Raw genomic sequence first — 19,361 nt, forward strand, 5'->3', positions numbered from 1 at the left:
AGGAGTGAGCCAGCGTAGGACACATCTGGGGACCTGAGGGAGGTGGACTCTGTACGCTAGAATGGAAAGCAGTTGAGGTAACTGAAGGAAAGAAGACATTCCCATTAGGAAGGTAGACAGGTGCAAAGTCTGTATCTTGGAGGATATTGAGAGGCTTGTGAAGTACCATAAACCTGAGACGTTAGCTAAGAGAGTGAAAAACACTGATGAGTTTTAAGCTCCAGGGTGGTTTGTGGGTGGGGCAGGTAGCAAACGGAAAGGTGGATACGGAATCCAGGTGAGAGACCACATTTTCTGGATAACAGTGTTCTCAGTGAGGTTAGAAAAATTAGTAAAATTCACAAGGAATTTAATACTGAGAAGTGTGCAGGGGATGGATGGATTGGATGTGGAAGGAAAGTATCTGAGAGATGGTGAGGACGACGCCTACATCTCTGGCCTGGGCATCTGGGGGGATGGCAGACCATTTGCAGAGATGAGGAAAACGGGAGACATCAGGTTTAGTAAACAACTCAGATGTGCTATTTCCCCAGGTGACAAAACCTCCAGGAACAGGACCTGAAATGTGCGATGAAATTTTGTTGAGTGATTGGGTTGAAAATGAAATCTTCAGTTTGGGCAACAATGACGCTCAGTAAGGAGGAAGGATTGCAACACATGTAAAATTCCTTTTCCAGGAAAGGAATTCTTCACCCCTGGTGCTAGACGGAACACAGATAGCTTGTCCGGCCTGTACGTTGGAAAGCTCATTGTTACCAGAAGTAATAGGAGGGCACATTGCAGAGGGGCTGCCTTGCTCAGAGTGCCCACATCTGGGGAGTCAGGGAAGGACTCCTGTGGGCACTGATGGTGCGGGAAGTTTTCCTCTTGGTTGGGTGGGGCCTCCCAAGGGAGGAGCCTCCCTGCTCTGGCGGCTGCCCTTTTTGTGCAGAGAGCAGCTGGCTCTGCCGCGCTGTGGATAAACTGCTGGCACAGAGGTACAGGGAGGTCTGGTTGGTGCTGGCCGACTCCAGGGTCAGGGGGAAATCCGGCTTCTTTGTTCGAGAGACAGTGTACCCATCAGGGATATCTCCATCTTCAGTGAGTCCAACATTCCTTGAAAAGTAGATCAGCTTTGGACCCAGCCCTGGGTCTTGTCGATACCAGTACATGGCCTCATGGTTCGAATGCTGAGAACAAGTCAATATCACCCTCTTCCTGGTCTCTGTGATCTGGTATCTCGGGCTCTGGATCACGTTGGCTTCCAGGGGGCCTATAGGGAAAGGAGACAGAACTAGAGACAGCTGGGGAGTCGCCCTGTGCTGCAGCTTCTAGGAAAGGGCTTGAGCTAAGACCTGCAAGTGATGGCCAAGGCATGCCCATGGGTTCTGGGACTCACCTGCTCCCAGGAGACAAAGCAGGACACAGCCCAGGAGCCGGGCGCCCATGGCAGTGTCACTCGCTCTGCCAGCCCTGGGGGCCCTAGCTGGTTTCGGTGATGTCTCTCTCTCTCTCTGCAGCTACCTGATCTTCATTTTCAGGGGAGAAGCCACTCCCCTTTCCTTAGAGGGCTGAAGGATAACACAGGTGATCAGTCCTGGCCAATGTGGGCTGGCAAGGCTTCTGGTCCCTGTCATTTTCCTTGCCCTCCTCTGAGGCTGCTGGTTTCTATGCATTTGCCAATGTCTTCTTAGCACACGCTTGTCGAAGTTGAAAAATATTTCTGTATTTTGGATCTTTATGATGAAAAGCGGTATAACAGATTTGATTAGCACTTAGAAATGTGAGAACGTGAAACTCACGCTATCATCAAAACATACTTTTTCTACTTTAGAAGTCCTCATTTCTACTCTGTAGAAAAAAATTCCAAGTATATTCCTATCTTTGTCTATCCACGGGTATATTTGTTTAGTCACTGCCTTTTAAAAGAGTCTCATGTGTAAAAACTTAGCCAAATCCACATCATGGGCTATTTCATTAGTCTGTATCCAGTTCAAGATCCTAGACTCAGGGCTCTTTTCTCGTTAGCAGATTTTTAGTAGCAGGTGTGAGAAGCTGCTTTCCTCAAGGCTGGTGTTGGATGTATCTTTCTTCTTTCTCCTCTTCTCTCTCCTCTTAAAGGGACTGTGTAGGGCAGAGGCGAGATCTGCCTTCTTCAATGACCTCTGATTTTTACCAGTCAGCTCAGTTTCTTTGCAGCTCGTGGGGTGCGCTTTGCTCTTTTGTGGTCTCCAGATGTGGCTCCTCATGGAAGGGTTCTGTCGCTGGATATTGCATGGCAGCCAGGCTGTGTTTTCTGCTCTGGACCAAAGTCATGGGGAGCTCTGCCTATAGCTGGGGTGTCACAGCATCTTCTTAACTCCTGCAGCAGCTCACACATTGCTCCTTTTCTGGGGCACGATGTCCTTCCTGCTTTGAGGTGACTTTCCTGGGGTTGCTGAGAGTATGTACCCCCTTGAACACCTTTGAGCTTTTCTTGAGCTTTGTTGGAACCAAAGGATTCTTGGGGAGAGGGGAGAAGGAGAGGGAAGGACATTGCCCCATCCTCCTAATTGCTTCAGCCACAGCTAGAGCTTTGCAGGACCCTTCTGTATTTTGCTGAACCATTTTCATCTCCAGGCAAGAAGCGGGTCCTCATCAGTTCTTCGGCTGCCCTCAAACCTCAGAGATGGCTTTCTTGTCCCCAGTCCCCTCGTGGTGGAGGTTCAGGTCCAACAGTCCCTGTTCCATCCAAGTAAGGGAGATATGATTGCTGTCATGACATTACCTCTGCTCTAAGGAGGAGAGTTCTTTCGTTTTTATATTTCTGTGCCATTCCTTTTTGGAAAAGACTGTGGGGAGCAAACTCGGCTCTACTTTAGTCCTGGGCAAGTCCTCCATATCCTAGCTATGGGTACAAGTGCTCTTGAGAAAAAAAAAAAAAGCAGTTTTAATTCTCAAGAAACTGCCTCAAGTAAATAACTTTGTGTTATTCAGTAAACCTTGTCATCCCAAATTGCATCTTTTGAAATCTTTCATGGTTTATCCACATCCACAAAACTAAACTCACTATCTATTTATACTCCTGTCCATTGGATTTCCCAAGTTTCCATGGTGCTTCTAACGTCCAAGAGGTGGACAATTACAACTCAAAGGTTTATAATTTATCCCAAGTACTTTCCATATTAGATTAACTCAAGATTTAGGAGGCAGCTACTTCTATATTCCTACCCCTCCAGAAGCTAATTCACTCTCCGCAGACCCACGCTTCTCTCTCCCTTCTCCATCCTGCTGGCTGTGAGGCTGCTCTGGTCTCTTCTTTCTCAACATCAACCAAGACACTAAAATGGTCCCTGATTTCCTTGTACAGGAGCCAGTTCCTCTACCTTCCCACCCTTCCTTCCTGGAACCTTTCCTCTGATCTCTCTTTCCCAAGACCACCACACTCAAGAGTTTGGGGAACTTCACTTCCCCAATGTGGACCATGCTCCTGTGTCCTTAACAAAAGGACTGGGAAGAAAACAGAATCCTCTAGATGTCCAGGAGCTCTGAAATGTCCCCTCCATCTTTTGTACCTTAATGTAATGCTTTTCACTCCACACTGTCCATCTCCACATATCTTTCCCTGTGCCTTGTCAGTGTTTGCTCTTAGCCTCCTCCTCTGAGGCACCATGCAGTAAATCTCTTGCATCTCTCATCATCCTTCCTGGGTGACAGTCTCTTGAGAACAATAACTATGCCTGCCTCCACCCAACTGAGGAACCATTTCTTCAGAATCCCTGCAAGTAGAACACATTGGTCCCTTTAAATATATAGCAATATTTTTTCTATGGGTGACCTTGAGCACAGATACAGACTACAGACTACAGAATTTTCAGCACTTCAAATCCTGTTTTGCTTCTGTTCAGACCATTTTTGATTCTGAGGAAGTCACTCTACCTTGCATATTTTTCTATACTATATGATTAACCTTAAAAAACCTTGTGAGAGATATTTGTATATTGAGTTTTCTTTTAATTGGTGATACAATATTCAATTTTATCAAACCTCTCATCAATGTCTGAAATGTAAATTTATATTAAGGAATATGTTAGTGCCCTCTAGTGGAATAATACTGCAGTAGGCAGACTAATGGCTCCTTTAAGATGTGCAAGTTCTAATCCTCACATCCTGTGAATGTTCAGATTGCAAAAGGGAATTAAGGTAGTGATGCAATTAAGGTTGCTAATCAGCTGGCCTTGAGCTACGGACAGTAGCTCTTCTGACCTCCAGAACTATAAGATAATAAATTTGTGTTGTTTTAAGCCAGTAAGTGTGTGGTAACTTGTTATAGAAGCAATAGAAAACAAATACAACCACCAACACTAAAAATTTGTGGCACGATGTGGTAACAAAGCATTTAAGATGGGAAAAGCAAAGAAACCATAAACAAAACAAAAGACAACTTATGGACTGGGAGAAAATATTTGCAAATGATGCAACTGACAAGGGATTACTTTCCAAAATATACAAACAGCATATACAACTCAGTATCAAAACAAAACCAATGATTAAATCAAAAATGGGTAGAAGACCTAAAGACACATTTCTCCAAAGGAGACATACAGATGGCCAACAAGTACATGAAAGGATGTTCAACATTGCTAATTACTAGAGAAATGCAAATCAAAACTATGAGATATCACTTCATACCAGTCAGAATGACCATCATCAAAAACTCCACAAATAATAAATGCCGAAGAGGGTGTTGAGAAAAGGGAACCCTCCTACACTGTTGGTGGGAATGTAAATTGGTGCGGCCACTATGGAGAATAGTATGGTGAATCCTTAAAAAACTAAAAATAGAGTTACCATATGATCCAGCAATCCCACTCCTGGATGTATATCCAGAGAAAACCATAATTTGAAAAGATACATGCACCCCAATGTTCATTGTAGCACTATTTACAATAGCCAAAGACATGGAAGCAACCTAAATGTCCATCGACAGAGGAATGGATAAAGAAGATGTGATACATATATACCACGGAATATTACTCAGCCATAAAAGAATGAAATAACACCATTTGCAGCAACATGAGTGGACCTAGAGATTGTCATACTAAGTGAAGTAAGTAGACAGTGAAAGAAAAATATCATATGGTATCACTTACATGTGGAATCTAAAAAAAAAAAAAACGATACAAATGAACTTATTTACAAAACAGGAACAGACTCACAGACACAGAAAACAAACTTCTGGTTACCAAAGGGGAAAGGGACGGGGAGGGATAATGAAGAGTGTGGCATTAACAGATATACACTACCATATATTAAGTAAACAACAAGGTCCTACTGTATAGCACAGGGAACTATATTCAATCTCTTGTAATAAATAGAATAGAAAGAAACCTGAAAGTATATATAACTGAATCACTTTGTTATACACCTGAAATTAACACAACATTATAAATCAACTACACTTCAATTAAAATTTTAAAAAAATGGGACAAGCAGAGGAAAAGATGGTAACCAGCATGCAGGGCTCTGGGCAGTCTTGCGTGGGTGAGGGGAGCACCTAAGGGCAAGGTCACTGCACACCTTGGGTTTGCCATTTTTGTGCAGGGGATGTGGTTGCATTGATCAATTGCTGGTGCACAGGGACTCGGATGTCCCTGGAAGAGTCAGGGATCAAGGGGAGATCATTCTTTCCTTCCTTCCTTCTTTCCTTCCTTCCCCCCCCTCTCTCTCTCACACAGTCTCCATCTCCCTCTTACTTTCCCTCTGCCTTCTTGAGTGTGTTTGTATGGTCACCTTACAGAGGAATGAAGCCAGAAAGTGAATGAACTTCTCTGATGTTCTCAGTAACAAGGACAAATTCCAATCTCCTGCTATTTGAAAGGTGACTCCCTGTGTCACAACCTCCTGGCCTTCCTCAGCAGCAGCGCCCTGGTGGCTCTGCGCTACTTAGCAGAGGCCACACACACACTGTGCCGGACACTGACTGTCAGATCAAAGGAAGGAATTCTTCCCAGGAGAACAGTCCCCCAATGAAGCTGCAATGACTGTGGGGCTCCCTGCTGGAACATTCTGACCCTAAACCTGCGGAGATGAGGCATTTGCAGAAAGGGGGTATGTCAGGAGAATAAACTGGTAGCATCTACCTTTTAAAAATGCATCATCTGTTTCAAATTGCCATCCTTAGCCCTTTGCTTCTTAGGCTACTCGCAGCGTGGCTTTCTTCATCAGCCGCCTTCTTGCAGCTGCTTGGAAGTAGGGCTGTTAGTTTTCTATTGTTGCTACAACAAATTATTGCAAACTTAGTGGCTTAAAACAACACTAATTAATTATCTTACCATAGGTTAGAAGTTTGACATGTGTCTCACTGTGTTGAAATCAAAGCGTGCAGGGCTGTGTGCCTGTCTGCGAGCTTTAGGGGAGAATCTGTCTTTGCCTTTTTCAGCTCCTAGAGACCACTCATGTTCCTTGGCCCCCTTCCTCCATCTTCAAAGCCAGCAACAGTGGGTGGAATCCTTCTCACATCATGCTGAGGCCAGCTGCTTTTAAGGACCCATGAGTTTAATTGGGTCCACCTGGATAATCCAGGCGACTCTTCCTATCTTCAGGTCGACTGATTAGCAAATTTAGGTGCATCTACAAACCTAGTTCTCTTTTCTCATGTAAGGTAACATATTCACAGGTTCCAAGGACTAGGGCATGAACATTGATGGGGTGGGGGTGTCATTATTCTGCCTATCAGGGACCCTTAGCCAGATAAAGGAAGGTAAATCTGGAAACTGGTTAAACTTGAGAAATAGAATTTTTTCAGGAGAAGAGAGGAAGCAAGTGCAGAATCACATCATTGTAGACATTGCTGAATTACTTGTCCATTCTTTAATGGACATAAAATGAATAGTGATTATGTGTCAGATGCTGTTTTAGACTAAGGGATTATAGACAGGGACATAAAAGATGTGTTGATTATGTTCGATCATTCATTGAACTTGTATGTCATGCCTCGAGGAAGCTACTGGAGAAGGAATGAAGGAAAGACACGTCTTTTCACTATAAAGATTTTATAGCTCAATGGGAAGAGAGCCAAATCAATAAACAATATAACTTGGTGCTTACAAAAAAGGGAGGATTGTGTAAGGCGTGGTGAGGTTACAGAAGAAGGATCCCACAGTCTTCTTGGGAACACAGAACACATTTCACATAGCGCTATTGTTTTAGGTAATATTGGGAAGATCAAAATGAGTTTGTCAGATGTGCCATGCAAGGAAAATAGTATGCGCTGCCTGTTTGAAGGTTACTTGAGCAGCACTGAACTCTTGTAAAGTGAGTGAGAATGTGAGCAGTAGGTGTGGCTGGATTTTCTAGTAGGGCTGTGATCATAGAAAACCTTAAATATCTAGGAAGTTTACTACGTCATGTTTCCTTCCTAGATGTTTTACTTATGTCTTTTCCCCAAACCCACAACGATACCCAGGACTCTTCTGGCCCATATCAAGTTAGGAAACTAAAAAAAGATTTAGTGGATTGAAGAAAAAAACCGAACTTTTCAGCATGGTACATTCAGGTGTTATGCTTTAAGATCTGGTGAATATACAGAGACTAGTGGCCTGGCCTCCTTGTTGGGCACCTGCAATAAATGCCACACCTTCCTTTACTGCAACCCAGTATCAGTATATTGATTTTAACTGCTTGAGTGCAAGTGGACCCATGTTTGGTTTGGTAACAGAGGGAGAAAGAGAAGAGCCTAATGCCATTTTAAGAATTCTTCTCTCTCTCAAAAACAAGTACCATATGCTAACTCATATATATGGAATCTAAAAAAATGTTACTGATGAACCCAGTGACAGGGCAAGAATAAAGATGCAGATGCAAAGAATGAACTTGAGGACAGGGGGTTGGGGGGTGGGGGGTGAAGGGGAAGCTGGGATGAAGTGAGAGAGTAGCATAGACATATATACACTACCAACTGTAAAATAGATAGCTAGTAGGAAGTTGCTGTATAACAAAGGGAGATCAACTCGATGATGATGATGCCTTAGAGGCCCAGGACAGGGAGGGTGGGAGGGAGTCACAGGAGGGAGGGGATATAGGGATATATGTATAAATACAACTGATTCACTTTGGTGTATCTCAAAAGCTGGTACAAGAGTGTAAAGCAATTATATTCCAATAAAGAGTTAAAAAACAACAACAATTCTTCTCTCTCTCTAAGAAAGTACTTTTCTCTCCTCCTCTTATTTTTTTTATCACTCTCCATCTAAGGCAGCTGGTGGCAAGTCAGTTCTGCTTCACTCATTAATATTTGTTACCCTGACAAGATCCCTGTTGTCTCATCCTGGAAGAGTAGGTCAATTCACAAGAAAAACAATTTGTTTCCCAAGATTTAAACAGTGCCCAATTACCCCAAATTTCTTCTCCAGGAAATATTCACAGATTTGCTGATAACAATATCACATTAAATATCATCATATAAACTGGACTTTTATATGCGTTGTTTTTCTGAGGCCCACCTTGAAGTTGTTGGTTTTCTGACTCGTTTGAATTTCAAAAGATTGGGCTTTCTCCCTCAATAACTGATGAACTGGTAATAAACTATTACCATGTTAGGCTACTCAAAATTCATAAGGACAAAGCTAATTATATCTTGCTTTCCCTCTGCTAATTAATTTTATTCTCTTCAGAAAAGTTCTCTCAAACTTCACTGCATCCTTTGACTGCTGTTCTGCCCATTTTTTAAAATTGCTTTTCTCAACTCAGGGTCAAAAACCATTTTGTTCCTTATCCAGAAGAACACTTGATGTCCTTCCAGTAGGAGCCAGATCTATTCCACCTCCTCACCTTTCCCTTCTAGACCTTCCCGTTCCTCCCTTTACCAAAGACCACTCCATTCTACTTTTATATTGTGTCCCTGATAAAACAGTAGGAAGAGAACTTGATCTACTGCATGGCCATCTCTCAAGTATTTGTGAATTCTAACTTAATGCAATTAACTGTTTGCTCTCTGAATGTCTTGTCCTGATTTTCTTGGCATTTGTTCCTCCATGATCCTTGCCTGAGCCCCTCCCCTTTGAGTGTAGGTGGAACCTGTGAATATGATGAACTGTCACTCCTATTATTGTTAAGTTATTTGGTAGAAGGGATCTAAACTAGTGAGTCTATCCTAGTCTAATCACACAAGCCTTTTAAAAGCTGTTTTCTCCAGCTGGTAGCAGAGGGGAAGGCCAGAGAGCTTTTTGAAGCCTAAGAAAGATCTGATGTGCATTTCTGTTTTTGAAGATGGAGGAGACCAGAGAGAGGCTGCAAGGAACTGAGGGCAACCCCCAATGGACAGCCAATGAGGAAACTGGGTCTCTAGTCCTACAACCCGAAGGAATTGAATTCTGCCAATGTTAGGGATGAGCTGGGAGGAGGATCAAGGCTCCAGAAGAGAATTCCACCAGATGACACCTTGATTTCAGCTGTGTGAGACCTTAAGCAGAGAACTCAGTTGCCTCACTCCCACCCCAGTCTTCCTGGACTTCTGACATACTGAACTGTAAAATAATAAATTGGCATTGGTTTCACCTGCTTAATTTGCGATGAATTGTTACAACACAGCAATAGAAAACTAATACAGTTGGTTATCACCCAACATCCTCCTTTGGGGAACTACATAGTGAACTTAAAAGTTCTGCTCCTTAATCATCCCTGAATACAAACACATTTCATTTCTTCTCACCTCCCACCCCTCCCTCTCACACACAGACACTAAGCTTTTCCTCCCCCTGGGTGATCCTAAATCCACACGTTGTCTGAAAAGTTTTCACTACCCTCTGCATCCTCTTTTACTAACCCTCAGGCCACCCCATGTCTGAGGACAGCCCAATCCCCTACCTATACCTATTTTCCTGTACAACATGATCAGTCATTGAGAGACTCATTGAAGAATCTTTGAAGATCTTTGTGCAGCTGAGGGTTTTTTTTTTTTCTTTACTTAATTGAACAGAATTCAATTTCATCAAAATTTTCTTACATCTGAATCTGAAAATTGAAGTTTATCTTAGAAAATATTTACTTTGGATTGATAGCCTCTAGTTGAGTGGAATGTCAAGCAGAAGAAAAGATTTTGATTACAATAGGGAGGGTGTTGGAGGGACAATAATGGGAAGAGGGAAGTAAAGAAGACTAAGGTCAGGGCAGGACTTCAGAGCAGGCTTTAGAAAAAACCTCTCGTTGGGGTCAGGAATCTTGAGGATGGTGTCCCCTCACTCCTTGGTTTGCCTTTCTTTTTGTGCAAAGAGGAAGCAGCCGTGCAGCGCTGTGGAGTCACTGCTGGCACAGAGGTACACAGATGTCTGGCTGGTGCTGGCAGACTCCAGGGTCAGAGGGAAATGTTCCAACTCATTTCGAGAGACAGGATACCCCTCAGGAACATCTCCTTTCTCAACGGTGCCGGTACCAGCTGAGTAATAGATCAGCCGCAGTCCAAATCCTGGGTCTTGGCGATACCAGTACATTGAATAATAATTCATATTCTGTGAACACTGTAGGGTAAATTCCCTTTTTGTCTTCAAATCCCCATGTCTTGGGTACTGTGTGACTACAGCATCCTTGAGGCCTGTAGGAGATAAGGCAGGGAGCACATAAAGACAGCCTGGGGAGGGAGCCTAACGCTACTGGCCTGAGGAAACATTTTGTAGCTGGAGCCTGGGAAGCCGGTGACAGGGGTTCCTTACCTGTGCCCAGGACTCACTTACTCTGAGGAGAAAAAGGACAACACAGCAGAGAAGCCTGTTGGTCATGGCAGCATCAGATGAAGAACACTGTCCGCTACTGGGATGAATTTAGTCTCTGAAACCAACAAGTTGCATCTACTTCCTATCCAGAGACCACACCCTCCTCCCCCAGTGCTTCAGAAAGGAATGAAAAGGGGCTTCTCTGGTAGCTCAGTGGTTAAAAATTCGCCTGCCAAGGCAGGGGACAGGGTTCAATCCCTGGTTTGGGAAGATCCCACACACTACGGAGCAACTAAGCCCATGCCCCTCAACTACTGAGCCTGTGCTCTAGAGGCTGTGAGCCACAACTGCTGAGCCCATGTGCCACAACTACTGAAATCTGTACACCTAGAGCCTGTGCTGTGCAACAAGAGATGCCACCTCAATGAGAAGCCCTCGCACCGCAATGAAGAGTAGTCCCTGCTCTCCCCAACTACAGAAAGCCCACCCAGCAACAAAGACCCAAGGGCAGTCAATAAATAAAAATAAATAAATTAATTAATTTTAAAAAAAGGTTAAACTTTTTTTTAAAAAAGGAAAGGAATGAAAAGCCTCTTAGACTTGATAGAATGTGATAGTTCCATTTATCTAGGTCACATAATTGTTTATGCTGTTCTCTTGAAGAACTAGCATGACAGTTCTTTCCCTGTATGAATTTTCTATTTTTTCTTACGTAATATATCCTTTTTGATATGGTGGGTTTGCATCTTTTGAACTTTTACTAGACTATGATGGTAAATTGAGTTGTGTTCCATGGACCCTTGAGTGTTTTCTCTGAACACTTTTAGAACTCTTCCATCTTGCCCTTACGCCCAACCTAGAATTCTAAAGCACTCTAATCTCTTTACCCAGCCTAATGTCATTCATTTCTATGAACGCTATACAATCTCTGCATGCTTTCCATATAATCCTATGTCCTCTCTTTCCTTTAGGCTAATTCTTAAGGGAGTGAAAATGTATGGTAGAGGGAAGGGAGCAACCAAATGTATACAAATTTAGGAAAAGCTAGTCAGTGTCTAGGACCTGTTCACAGAGGACTTGGATATGGTGTAGTAACTCATCTTACCAGAGGTCCCACTGGATTGAACTGGGTGTAGACAAATGCTGACGTAAGGACATCCAGCAGCCATCTCCCTCTTGAGTGATCTAGTAGCTGCTCTGAAAAATGATTGCTTTGGGAAAAAAAGCATTTTCGGGAAATTGTGGGATGCTAGTCACCACAGATAAACTGAAGCTCAAATGTCATCGATGTGCCTTTCTGCTCTTTAACATTATTTCTAGGAAGTTGAGCTTTTTTGTTTCATTTTTGTTTTTGTTTTTAATTCTAGGTCATGTGAGGTTGTGGCAGTGAATTGCTGTAGATAAAATGGCAGCACAGAAGTATGAAGGTGTCTCCAGGGCCAGGAAGATACTCCCCTTCTTCTGGGAGACACGGTACTCATCAGGGAATCTTTTCCAGTGCTGCCAGCAACAGCAGTGAATCAGCTGTGACCCCAACTCTGGGTCTTGGTCACACCAGAAGACATTCTCAAAAGGATTCCCCCATCCCCCTTCTTCTCTAGATATCTGGGTTCTGGATTATGCTAACATCCAGGTGACCTGTGGGAGAAGGATACTGAAGTTACAAGCAGTGTCCATCAGGAAGCCCAATATTTTGGTCATGAAATAAAACAAAACAAAACAAAACAAAAAATGCAAAAATCTGTGCAGGAGCCTAGAAATCCCAGAATCTGATTTTTCCTTGTGCTCCAAGATCTCATCCACTCCCAAGAAACAAAAAGGCTATTCCCCAAAGGAACCTGACTGTCATGGCAGGATAGGAGAAGAAACGGGTCTTCTTCCAGCTCTTGACAGCCCATAGGCTGTTTGCCTGTGACGTCACTGTCTCTGCCCATACCTATAGCCCCACATCTACAGAGATGGAATCTTTTCTTCCCTTCACGGAGCACCACCAGGCACTGGACTTTCCTGACCAATTCAGATTGGGAAAAGCAGTTGCTCTTTGGGGTTAATACATGCTCTTCCTTTGTGTTATTTCTGAATCAGACTTAGTTCTTCAACCATGACATTCATTAATAATGACCATTTCTGTGAGGTTAGTGGATAATGTGGAAGGCTCTAGAGGGAGACTGCCTGGATTTAAATACTGGTTCTCTTTCTCACTCTCATCTTGGGCAAGTAAATGAACTGTTTTGTGCCTCAACTTTACTATCTGTGATTTGTGCTAATAAAAGTACGTACCTTACAGAGTTGCTGTGAAGATTAAGTGAGTGTATATGTTAATTGGTTATAACAGCACCTAGTATACAGTGAAGTCACTTGAGGTTGGGGTATGGGATGGAGAAAATGAGTGGGTTGGTTACAAGGAGAACAAACTCTAAACTGAAAGCCCCTCAAGGGGTTGCTTCCTGTGCCCCTTCCTCACACCTTTTTTCTTTCCTCTCAATAGTAGCCTGAAGTTGATTCCTGCCACTCTCATGGCTCATTCAGTGGCTGGGAGGGGGCTCTCCCTGAGGAATAGCTCCCGTGGAGCCCAGGGATCACCATGGAGCCCCCTGCTGTAAGATTCTATCCCTGAACCTGTGGAGGTGTGACATTTACGGAAGTGGGTCAATTCTGGAGTTATGTACTCTTAAAACTGGAATCACCAGAATAACAATATTGTCTTTATTCCCATGCCTCTTTTTGAGCTCTTTCCACAGAAGCCTCTTCATCAGCCTCCCATTTTAAGCTGCTTTGCAACAAGAGCCTGTGCTTATCTAGGGAAGGAGGGTGAGACCTGAGACATGGGAAACTTAAGCAAATAAATAATTTGGGGCTGAGCAGAGGATAGTGGGACAAAAATTCAGGGTCAGTATCATAAAAGCACATTTGAATCTTTCATTCATTTATTGAGCACCTACTATGTGCCAGACCTACTATGAGACATTAGGATACAAGCATGAACAAAAAAAAAAAAAAAAAAAAAAAAAGTCCCTGCTCCCATGGAGCTTATACTTTTGTATCCAATATATTTTGCACAGCCCAAGATCCTGGAGTTACAGTGTAAAAGGATGTGAAGTCCAGTCTCTCAAAGGCCACAGTTGCCTATGAGGAGTCAGACATGACCAAAATGACAAGCCACTTGGTAATTACAAAAGCTGAGATTTCTTTAAATTGATGTAGGAGCATAGAGGAAGGGAATGCCTTACCTTTCTGGGAAGAAAGGGAGGACTTCACAGAAGTGGTGTGGTTTTAAGTAAGACTTGTAGGAAGAGAAATAATTCTCAGGTAGGCAGAGGGACCAGCATATGAAAAGTCCAAGAGAATATGACATTTTGGGAGTTTAGAGAAAGTTCAGTAGAGATGGAGAGTAAAGTTAGGGAGGATGTGAATGGCTGAAGAGGAAGCTAAATTTCAGGCAGGATTGGGATGTGTTTTTCCTCTCACTTCCTTCTTGAGACAAAGTCCTCATACCCATCCCTTCCCAGTGATGAGGCTAACCATGGTGGTTACTATCATGGGTTATATTAGCAGATGCTGAGGTATTATGTTACATTTTTAAAAAATATGGTTGTGTGATACTGTATTATTTAAGATTTTAAAATCAATATTAATAAGTGAGATTAGTCTGTAGAGTTTTTAAAATGCAGTTTTATTAAGTTCTGAATAAATACTAAACTGTGCCATAAAAATAATTTGGAAGTTTCCCCTATTTTTCTATACTTTGGAATGTTTTAAGTATTTCTGAGTTTCTGATCTTTCAAAAGGTTTGATAAAATCCCTGTGAGAAACCATCTGTGTCTGGTACTTTTCTGTGAGGAAATTCTGTTGCAAATTTCTCTATTTCTTTTATAGTCACTGTTTTGTTTATTATACAGAAATTAAGAAAATATATAAAGGGATGTTATGGACAACACTATGCCCATGAACTTGATAACTTAGGTGAAATAAAAGCATGCCTAGAAAGGCATAACTTATCAAAGGTGACTCAAGAAAAATATAGAACATCTGGACAGACTTATTACAAGTAACGAAATTGAATGAGTTAATAATATTTTACAGATCAGAGATTAGTAACATTTTCTGTAAGGGGCTACATAGCAAATATTTTACTTTTTGTGGCCTAGATGCAGCTTGTATTTCTTCTTCTGATTCTTTTTCCTCTTCCTCTTCTTGGTATAGCACTATAACCCATTCTTAGTTTGTGGCCATACAAACACAGGCCATGGGCTGGATTTAACATGTACATCATAGTTTGTCATTCCAGGCCAAAGTGGAAAGTTCCGGACCAGCTGGCTTCACTGGTGAATTCCATCAAATATTTAAAAAATAAGTAATACCACTCCCACAAAAAAGCTTCAGAATACAGAGAAGTAAATTTCCTCATACATTCCATCCAGCCAGGATTACCCTAATTCCAAAGATAAAAACATCACAAGAAAACCACAAATCAATGTTTCTATGAACACAGCGGCAAAAATCCTCTATAAAATATTGCCAAACCTAATCCTGAAATATATAAAAAAAAAGATTATATACCATGACCAAGTGGGATTTATCCCATGAATGCAAGATTGGCTTAACATCCAAAATCAAGTAATGTAATAGAATAAAGAGTAGAGCACATTATCATCTCAGTAGATACAGAAAAAGGAATTTGACAAAAACCCTTCCATTTGATGGGTGTTGGTGGAAATGTAAATTGGTGCAGCCACTGTGGCAAGCAGTATGGAAGTTCCTCTGAAACCTAAAAGTAAAACTACCATATGACCCAGAAATTCCACTGCTGGGTATATATCCAAAACAAAAACAAAAACAAAAACAAAAACACACCCCAAATCACTAATTCAAAAAGCTACATGCATTCTAATGTACATAGCAACACTATTTACAATAGCCAAGATATGGAAGCAGCCTAAGTATCCATCAACAGATGAATAGATAAAGAATATTTGGTATATATCTTTATTCTTCTTTAATTTCTTTAAAGAAAAAAGATTAATTTCTCTCAATGTTTTATATTTTTTCATATACATCTTGCATTTCTTTTGCTAAGTACTATTCTTTATGATGAAATTGTGAAAAGACTATTAAAATTTTATTTTTGGATTGCTTATGACTAATATATAGAAACACATTTGATTTTGGTATATAGATCTTGTACCCTAAGGCCTTGCTAAACTCATTTATTAGTTCTAGAAGTTTCTATGTAAATGTTGTAGGATTTTGTACATGTAGAATCATATAGTCTGAGAATAAAGAGAATTTTACTTCTTTCTTTCCAATCTGGATGGCTTTTATTTAAATTCCTTTTTTCTTAAAATTAACTCATTTTTTTTAGTGCTTCGATGCTGCACATGGGCTTTCTCTAGTTGTGGCAAGTTGGGGTTACTCTTCATTGTGGCATGCAGGCTCCTCATTGCCGTGGCTTCTCTTGTTGCTGAGCGCAGGCTCTAGGTGCATGGGCTTCAGTAGTTGCGTTGGGGTGCATGGGCTTAGTTGCTCCGCAGCATGTGGAATCTTCCTGGAGCAGGGATCAAACCCGTGTCCCCTGCATTGACAGGCAGATTCTTAACCACTGCGCCACCTAGGAACTCCCTAAATTTCTCATCTTATTGCATTGCTAGTAACTCCAGTACAATGCTGAATGAAAGCAGTGAGAGTAGACATCCTTACCTGGCTACCAGTGCTAAAAGCAAAGCATTCAGTCTTGTCAAGCTTTCACTGTTAAGATATCTTTTTAATTCATACATTTTTATCAGGTCGAGGAAGTTCTGCCTGTTCATAGTTTGTTGAGAGTTTCTATCATGAACAGGTGATTTTTATTGTTGAAGTAGATTTGATATACAATATTGTATGTTTCAGGTGTACAACATAGTGATTCACAATTTTTAAAGGTTATACTCCATTTATAGTTACTATAAAATATTGGCTATATTCCCTGTGCTGTATGATATATCCTTGTAGCTATTTATTTTATACATAGTGGTTTGTACCTCGTAATCCCCTATGCTTATCATGCCCCTCCCCCTTCCCTCTCCCTATTGGTGACCACTAGTTCATTCTCTACATCTGTGAGTCTGTTTCTTTTTTGCTATATTCACTACTTTTTGCTTTCTTTTTTAGATTCCACATATAAGAGATATCATACAGTATTTGTCTTTCTCTGTCTGACTTATTTCACTAAGCATAATACCCTCCAAGTCCATCCATGTCATTGCAAATGGCAAAATTTCATTCTATTTATGGCTGAGTAATAGTCCACTGTGTATAAATAATATCAGGCAAACTGAAAAAAGTCATACCCAAAAGATTACGTATTGTAATGGCCCACTTGTATGAATCTTCCAGAAAAGCCAAATCTACAGATACAAAGATTTGATAAGTGGTTGCCTGGAGTGGGTACGCAGCCACCCAGAGAATGACACCTCAAGGTCAGGAGGGAACTTTTAGGGGTGATGGAAATGTTCTACAAATGGATTGTGGAAATGGTTATACAACTCAACAAATTTACTATAAATCATTGAATCACCCTTATAATGGGTGAATTTTAGGTCATGTTAGATGGTATGTTAATTATACTTCAGTACAACTGTACAAAATGAGCAATAGCTGCAGTTTTTATAATAAAGTGAGATTTGGTTTTGGTAGCTGTCTTACTTCAACATCTCACTCATTCCTTTGCCCTGAATCCAGCAGTTCTCTTGGCATCTGTTCAGGAAGTATTCCCCATCATCCGCACAGAGCCAAAACTAGCTCTTTCTTCTACCAGAGTACAGTGAGGGTCTTACTACCTCAGCATCAAGCATCACACCCAACACTACCCAGCAGGAGAGACATCCATCTATGCTCAGAGACTTTGCTTTGCTTTGTTTCTATCTGATTTACACCATGTGACCATTCTTATTCAAAATGTCTCAGGAAAGCCATCAGCCCAAAGAGTCTATATTCTGGAAAATAAGCTGGCTAGTGATGCGGGAAGCCTCCCATGCTGCTATTTGGAACCCAGGGCTGAACTGAAACAGATGAAGTCTTCTTGTGTCGGAATAGTGATTAATGCAAGTGTAGAAGTCAGCCCTGCAGATGAGAAGAGTAGACCACAGAGGGCAGAGGAACGGCATGTGCAAAGGCACAGGTAAGAAAGTGCCCGTTCAGTAATGCTGGAATGAAAAACTGTGGGAAGACATTCTGGAACCTTTCTGAAACATTGAAAATGTTGAAGTATGTGGGCCGAGCGATGGGATTCAGAATGTCCTGCTTGAGCAGTGGAGGAGCTGAGGGTGCGGGGCGTGGAGACTAATATCACCCTGTTTGGCCCTGGAGGATGACTGGTTAGCCAGAGACGGGTAAGATTCCTCAAGGGAGGAACAACCTAAGACAGGCACAGTCGCAGAGGGGCCAACACGGGTGGGGCACAGACCCTTAATCCTTTTGAGAGAGGTCTCCTGCCCCCAGGGCTGCTTTGCTCTCCACGCCCAGCTCAAATCAGGACCCAGGAGGCAAACAAAGATCATTGCCCCCAGTCATGTGAGGCCTTTGATTGTTTATGGGATTAACCTGGGAGTGTTAGACCCTTAGGCTATGCCGAGAACTCAATAAAAGCAACGTGGGATCAATCATCAAGGCTCTTGATCCTAGAGGTCTTGAGTCCCCCGGTCCCATCTTTCTCTTCAGTCTGTGTCTGTGTCTTCTTCAAGCTTGCGGCACCCGTCACTCACCTCGAGTCGCCGAGTTGATCCCGGCAAAAAACAGCAGGGATGAGGGGACTGAAGGTGAGCTAGATTTCCAGAGTCCACATCCTGAAATACCTTTATGCCAGGTTAAGAAATCTAAATTTTACCTTGAATGTGAAGGAGAAGCATGGAGACATTGTGTGTGTGTAGATTGAAATCGAGTATTATGCATATCACTCTAGTGGCAATGAGGAAGAAAAGCTGAAAGAGGCCAAGAGACACTTAAAAAAGGGTAAGAAGGATTCTTAATGCTCCAGTGATCCTGTAAAAACACCTGACCATAGGTGACAGGTCTCCCTGATCTCACCGGATTTTGGTGCCTACAACAGAGGATAATGGGAATAAGTTGAGTTGGGGAATGTATGAATTAGGAAGGTGGAAATATCTAGTACACAGTTCAGAGAACTAGTTTGGAACTAATAAGAGATGCAATTCAAAAAATGGATTGGATGATACTGTCTAAGTTTCATGTATAGATTGAGAAGAAAAGAATAAAAAGTCCAGAAATCAGGGTAAAATAAGGAAAAGGAAAATGGAAAGAGTCCACACAGAAGACTGCAAAGGAGTGGCTAGTATCATGGAATGTAAACTTGAAAGAAAAATGAACAAGCAACGGCTTTTATAATCAAATACGGATCACTTCCGTGGATCATTTTCTAACATACTAAGCCACTTTGGAGAGCAGACCAAGATGGAGTCTGGTTGGCTTTCATCTCTGGAAGCCTCAAGATAGAGGTTTCACATCTGTGCCCAGCACTCACCTCTTCTCAGCAGACATAGGGCCCCGTAACTGACAGCTGCACATTTGTCCTTTGGCTGAGTAACAACAGATCTAGTCAAGGTCCATGGTCTGGTCCCATGAGGATAAAGACCCACACCTCTGATGTTTGGTGTATCCAAGTAAGAGGAAGCATCCATCTGTGGAATGGCTTCCCGATGG

At 42.1% G+C, this 19,361-nt stretch overlaps 1 gene segment (V, D, J or C); it reads right to left on the reverse strand.

The window, feature by feature from the left end:
- Positions 1-426: 426 nt before the first annotated feature.
- Positions 427-1,427, reverse strand: LOC130851806 (T cell receptor beta variable 27-like). The segment is given in 3 exon segments: positions 427-447; positions 757-1,252; positions 1,379-1,427. Coding segments are annotated over 3 exon segments (566 nt in total).
- Positions 1,428-19,361: the final 17,934 nt, after the last annotated feature.

The sequence above is a fragment of the Hippopotamus amphibius genome, chromosome 4 (assembly GCF_030028045.1).
Source record: "Hippopotamus amphibius kiboko isolate mHipAmp2 chromosome 4, mHipAmp2.hap2, whole genome shotgun sequence".
Lineage (NCBI taxonomy): Eukaryota > Metazoa > Chordata > Mammalia > Artiodactyla > Hippopotamidae > Hippopotamus > Hippopotamus amphibius.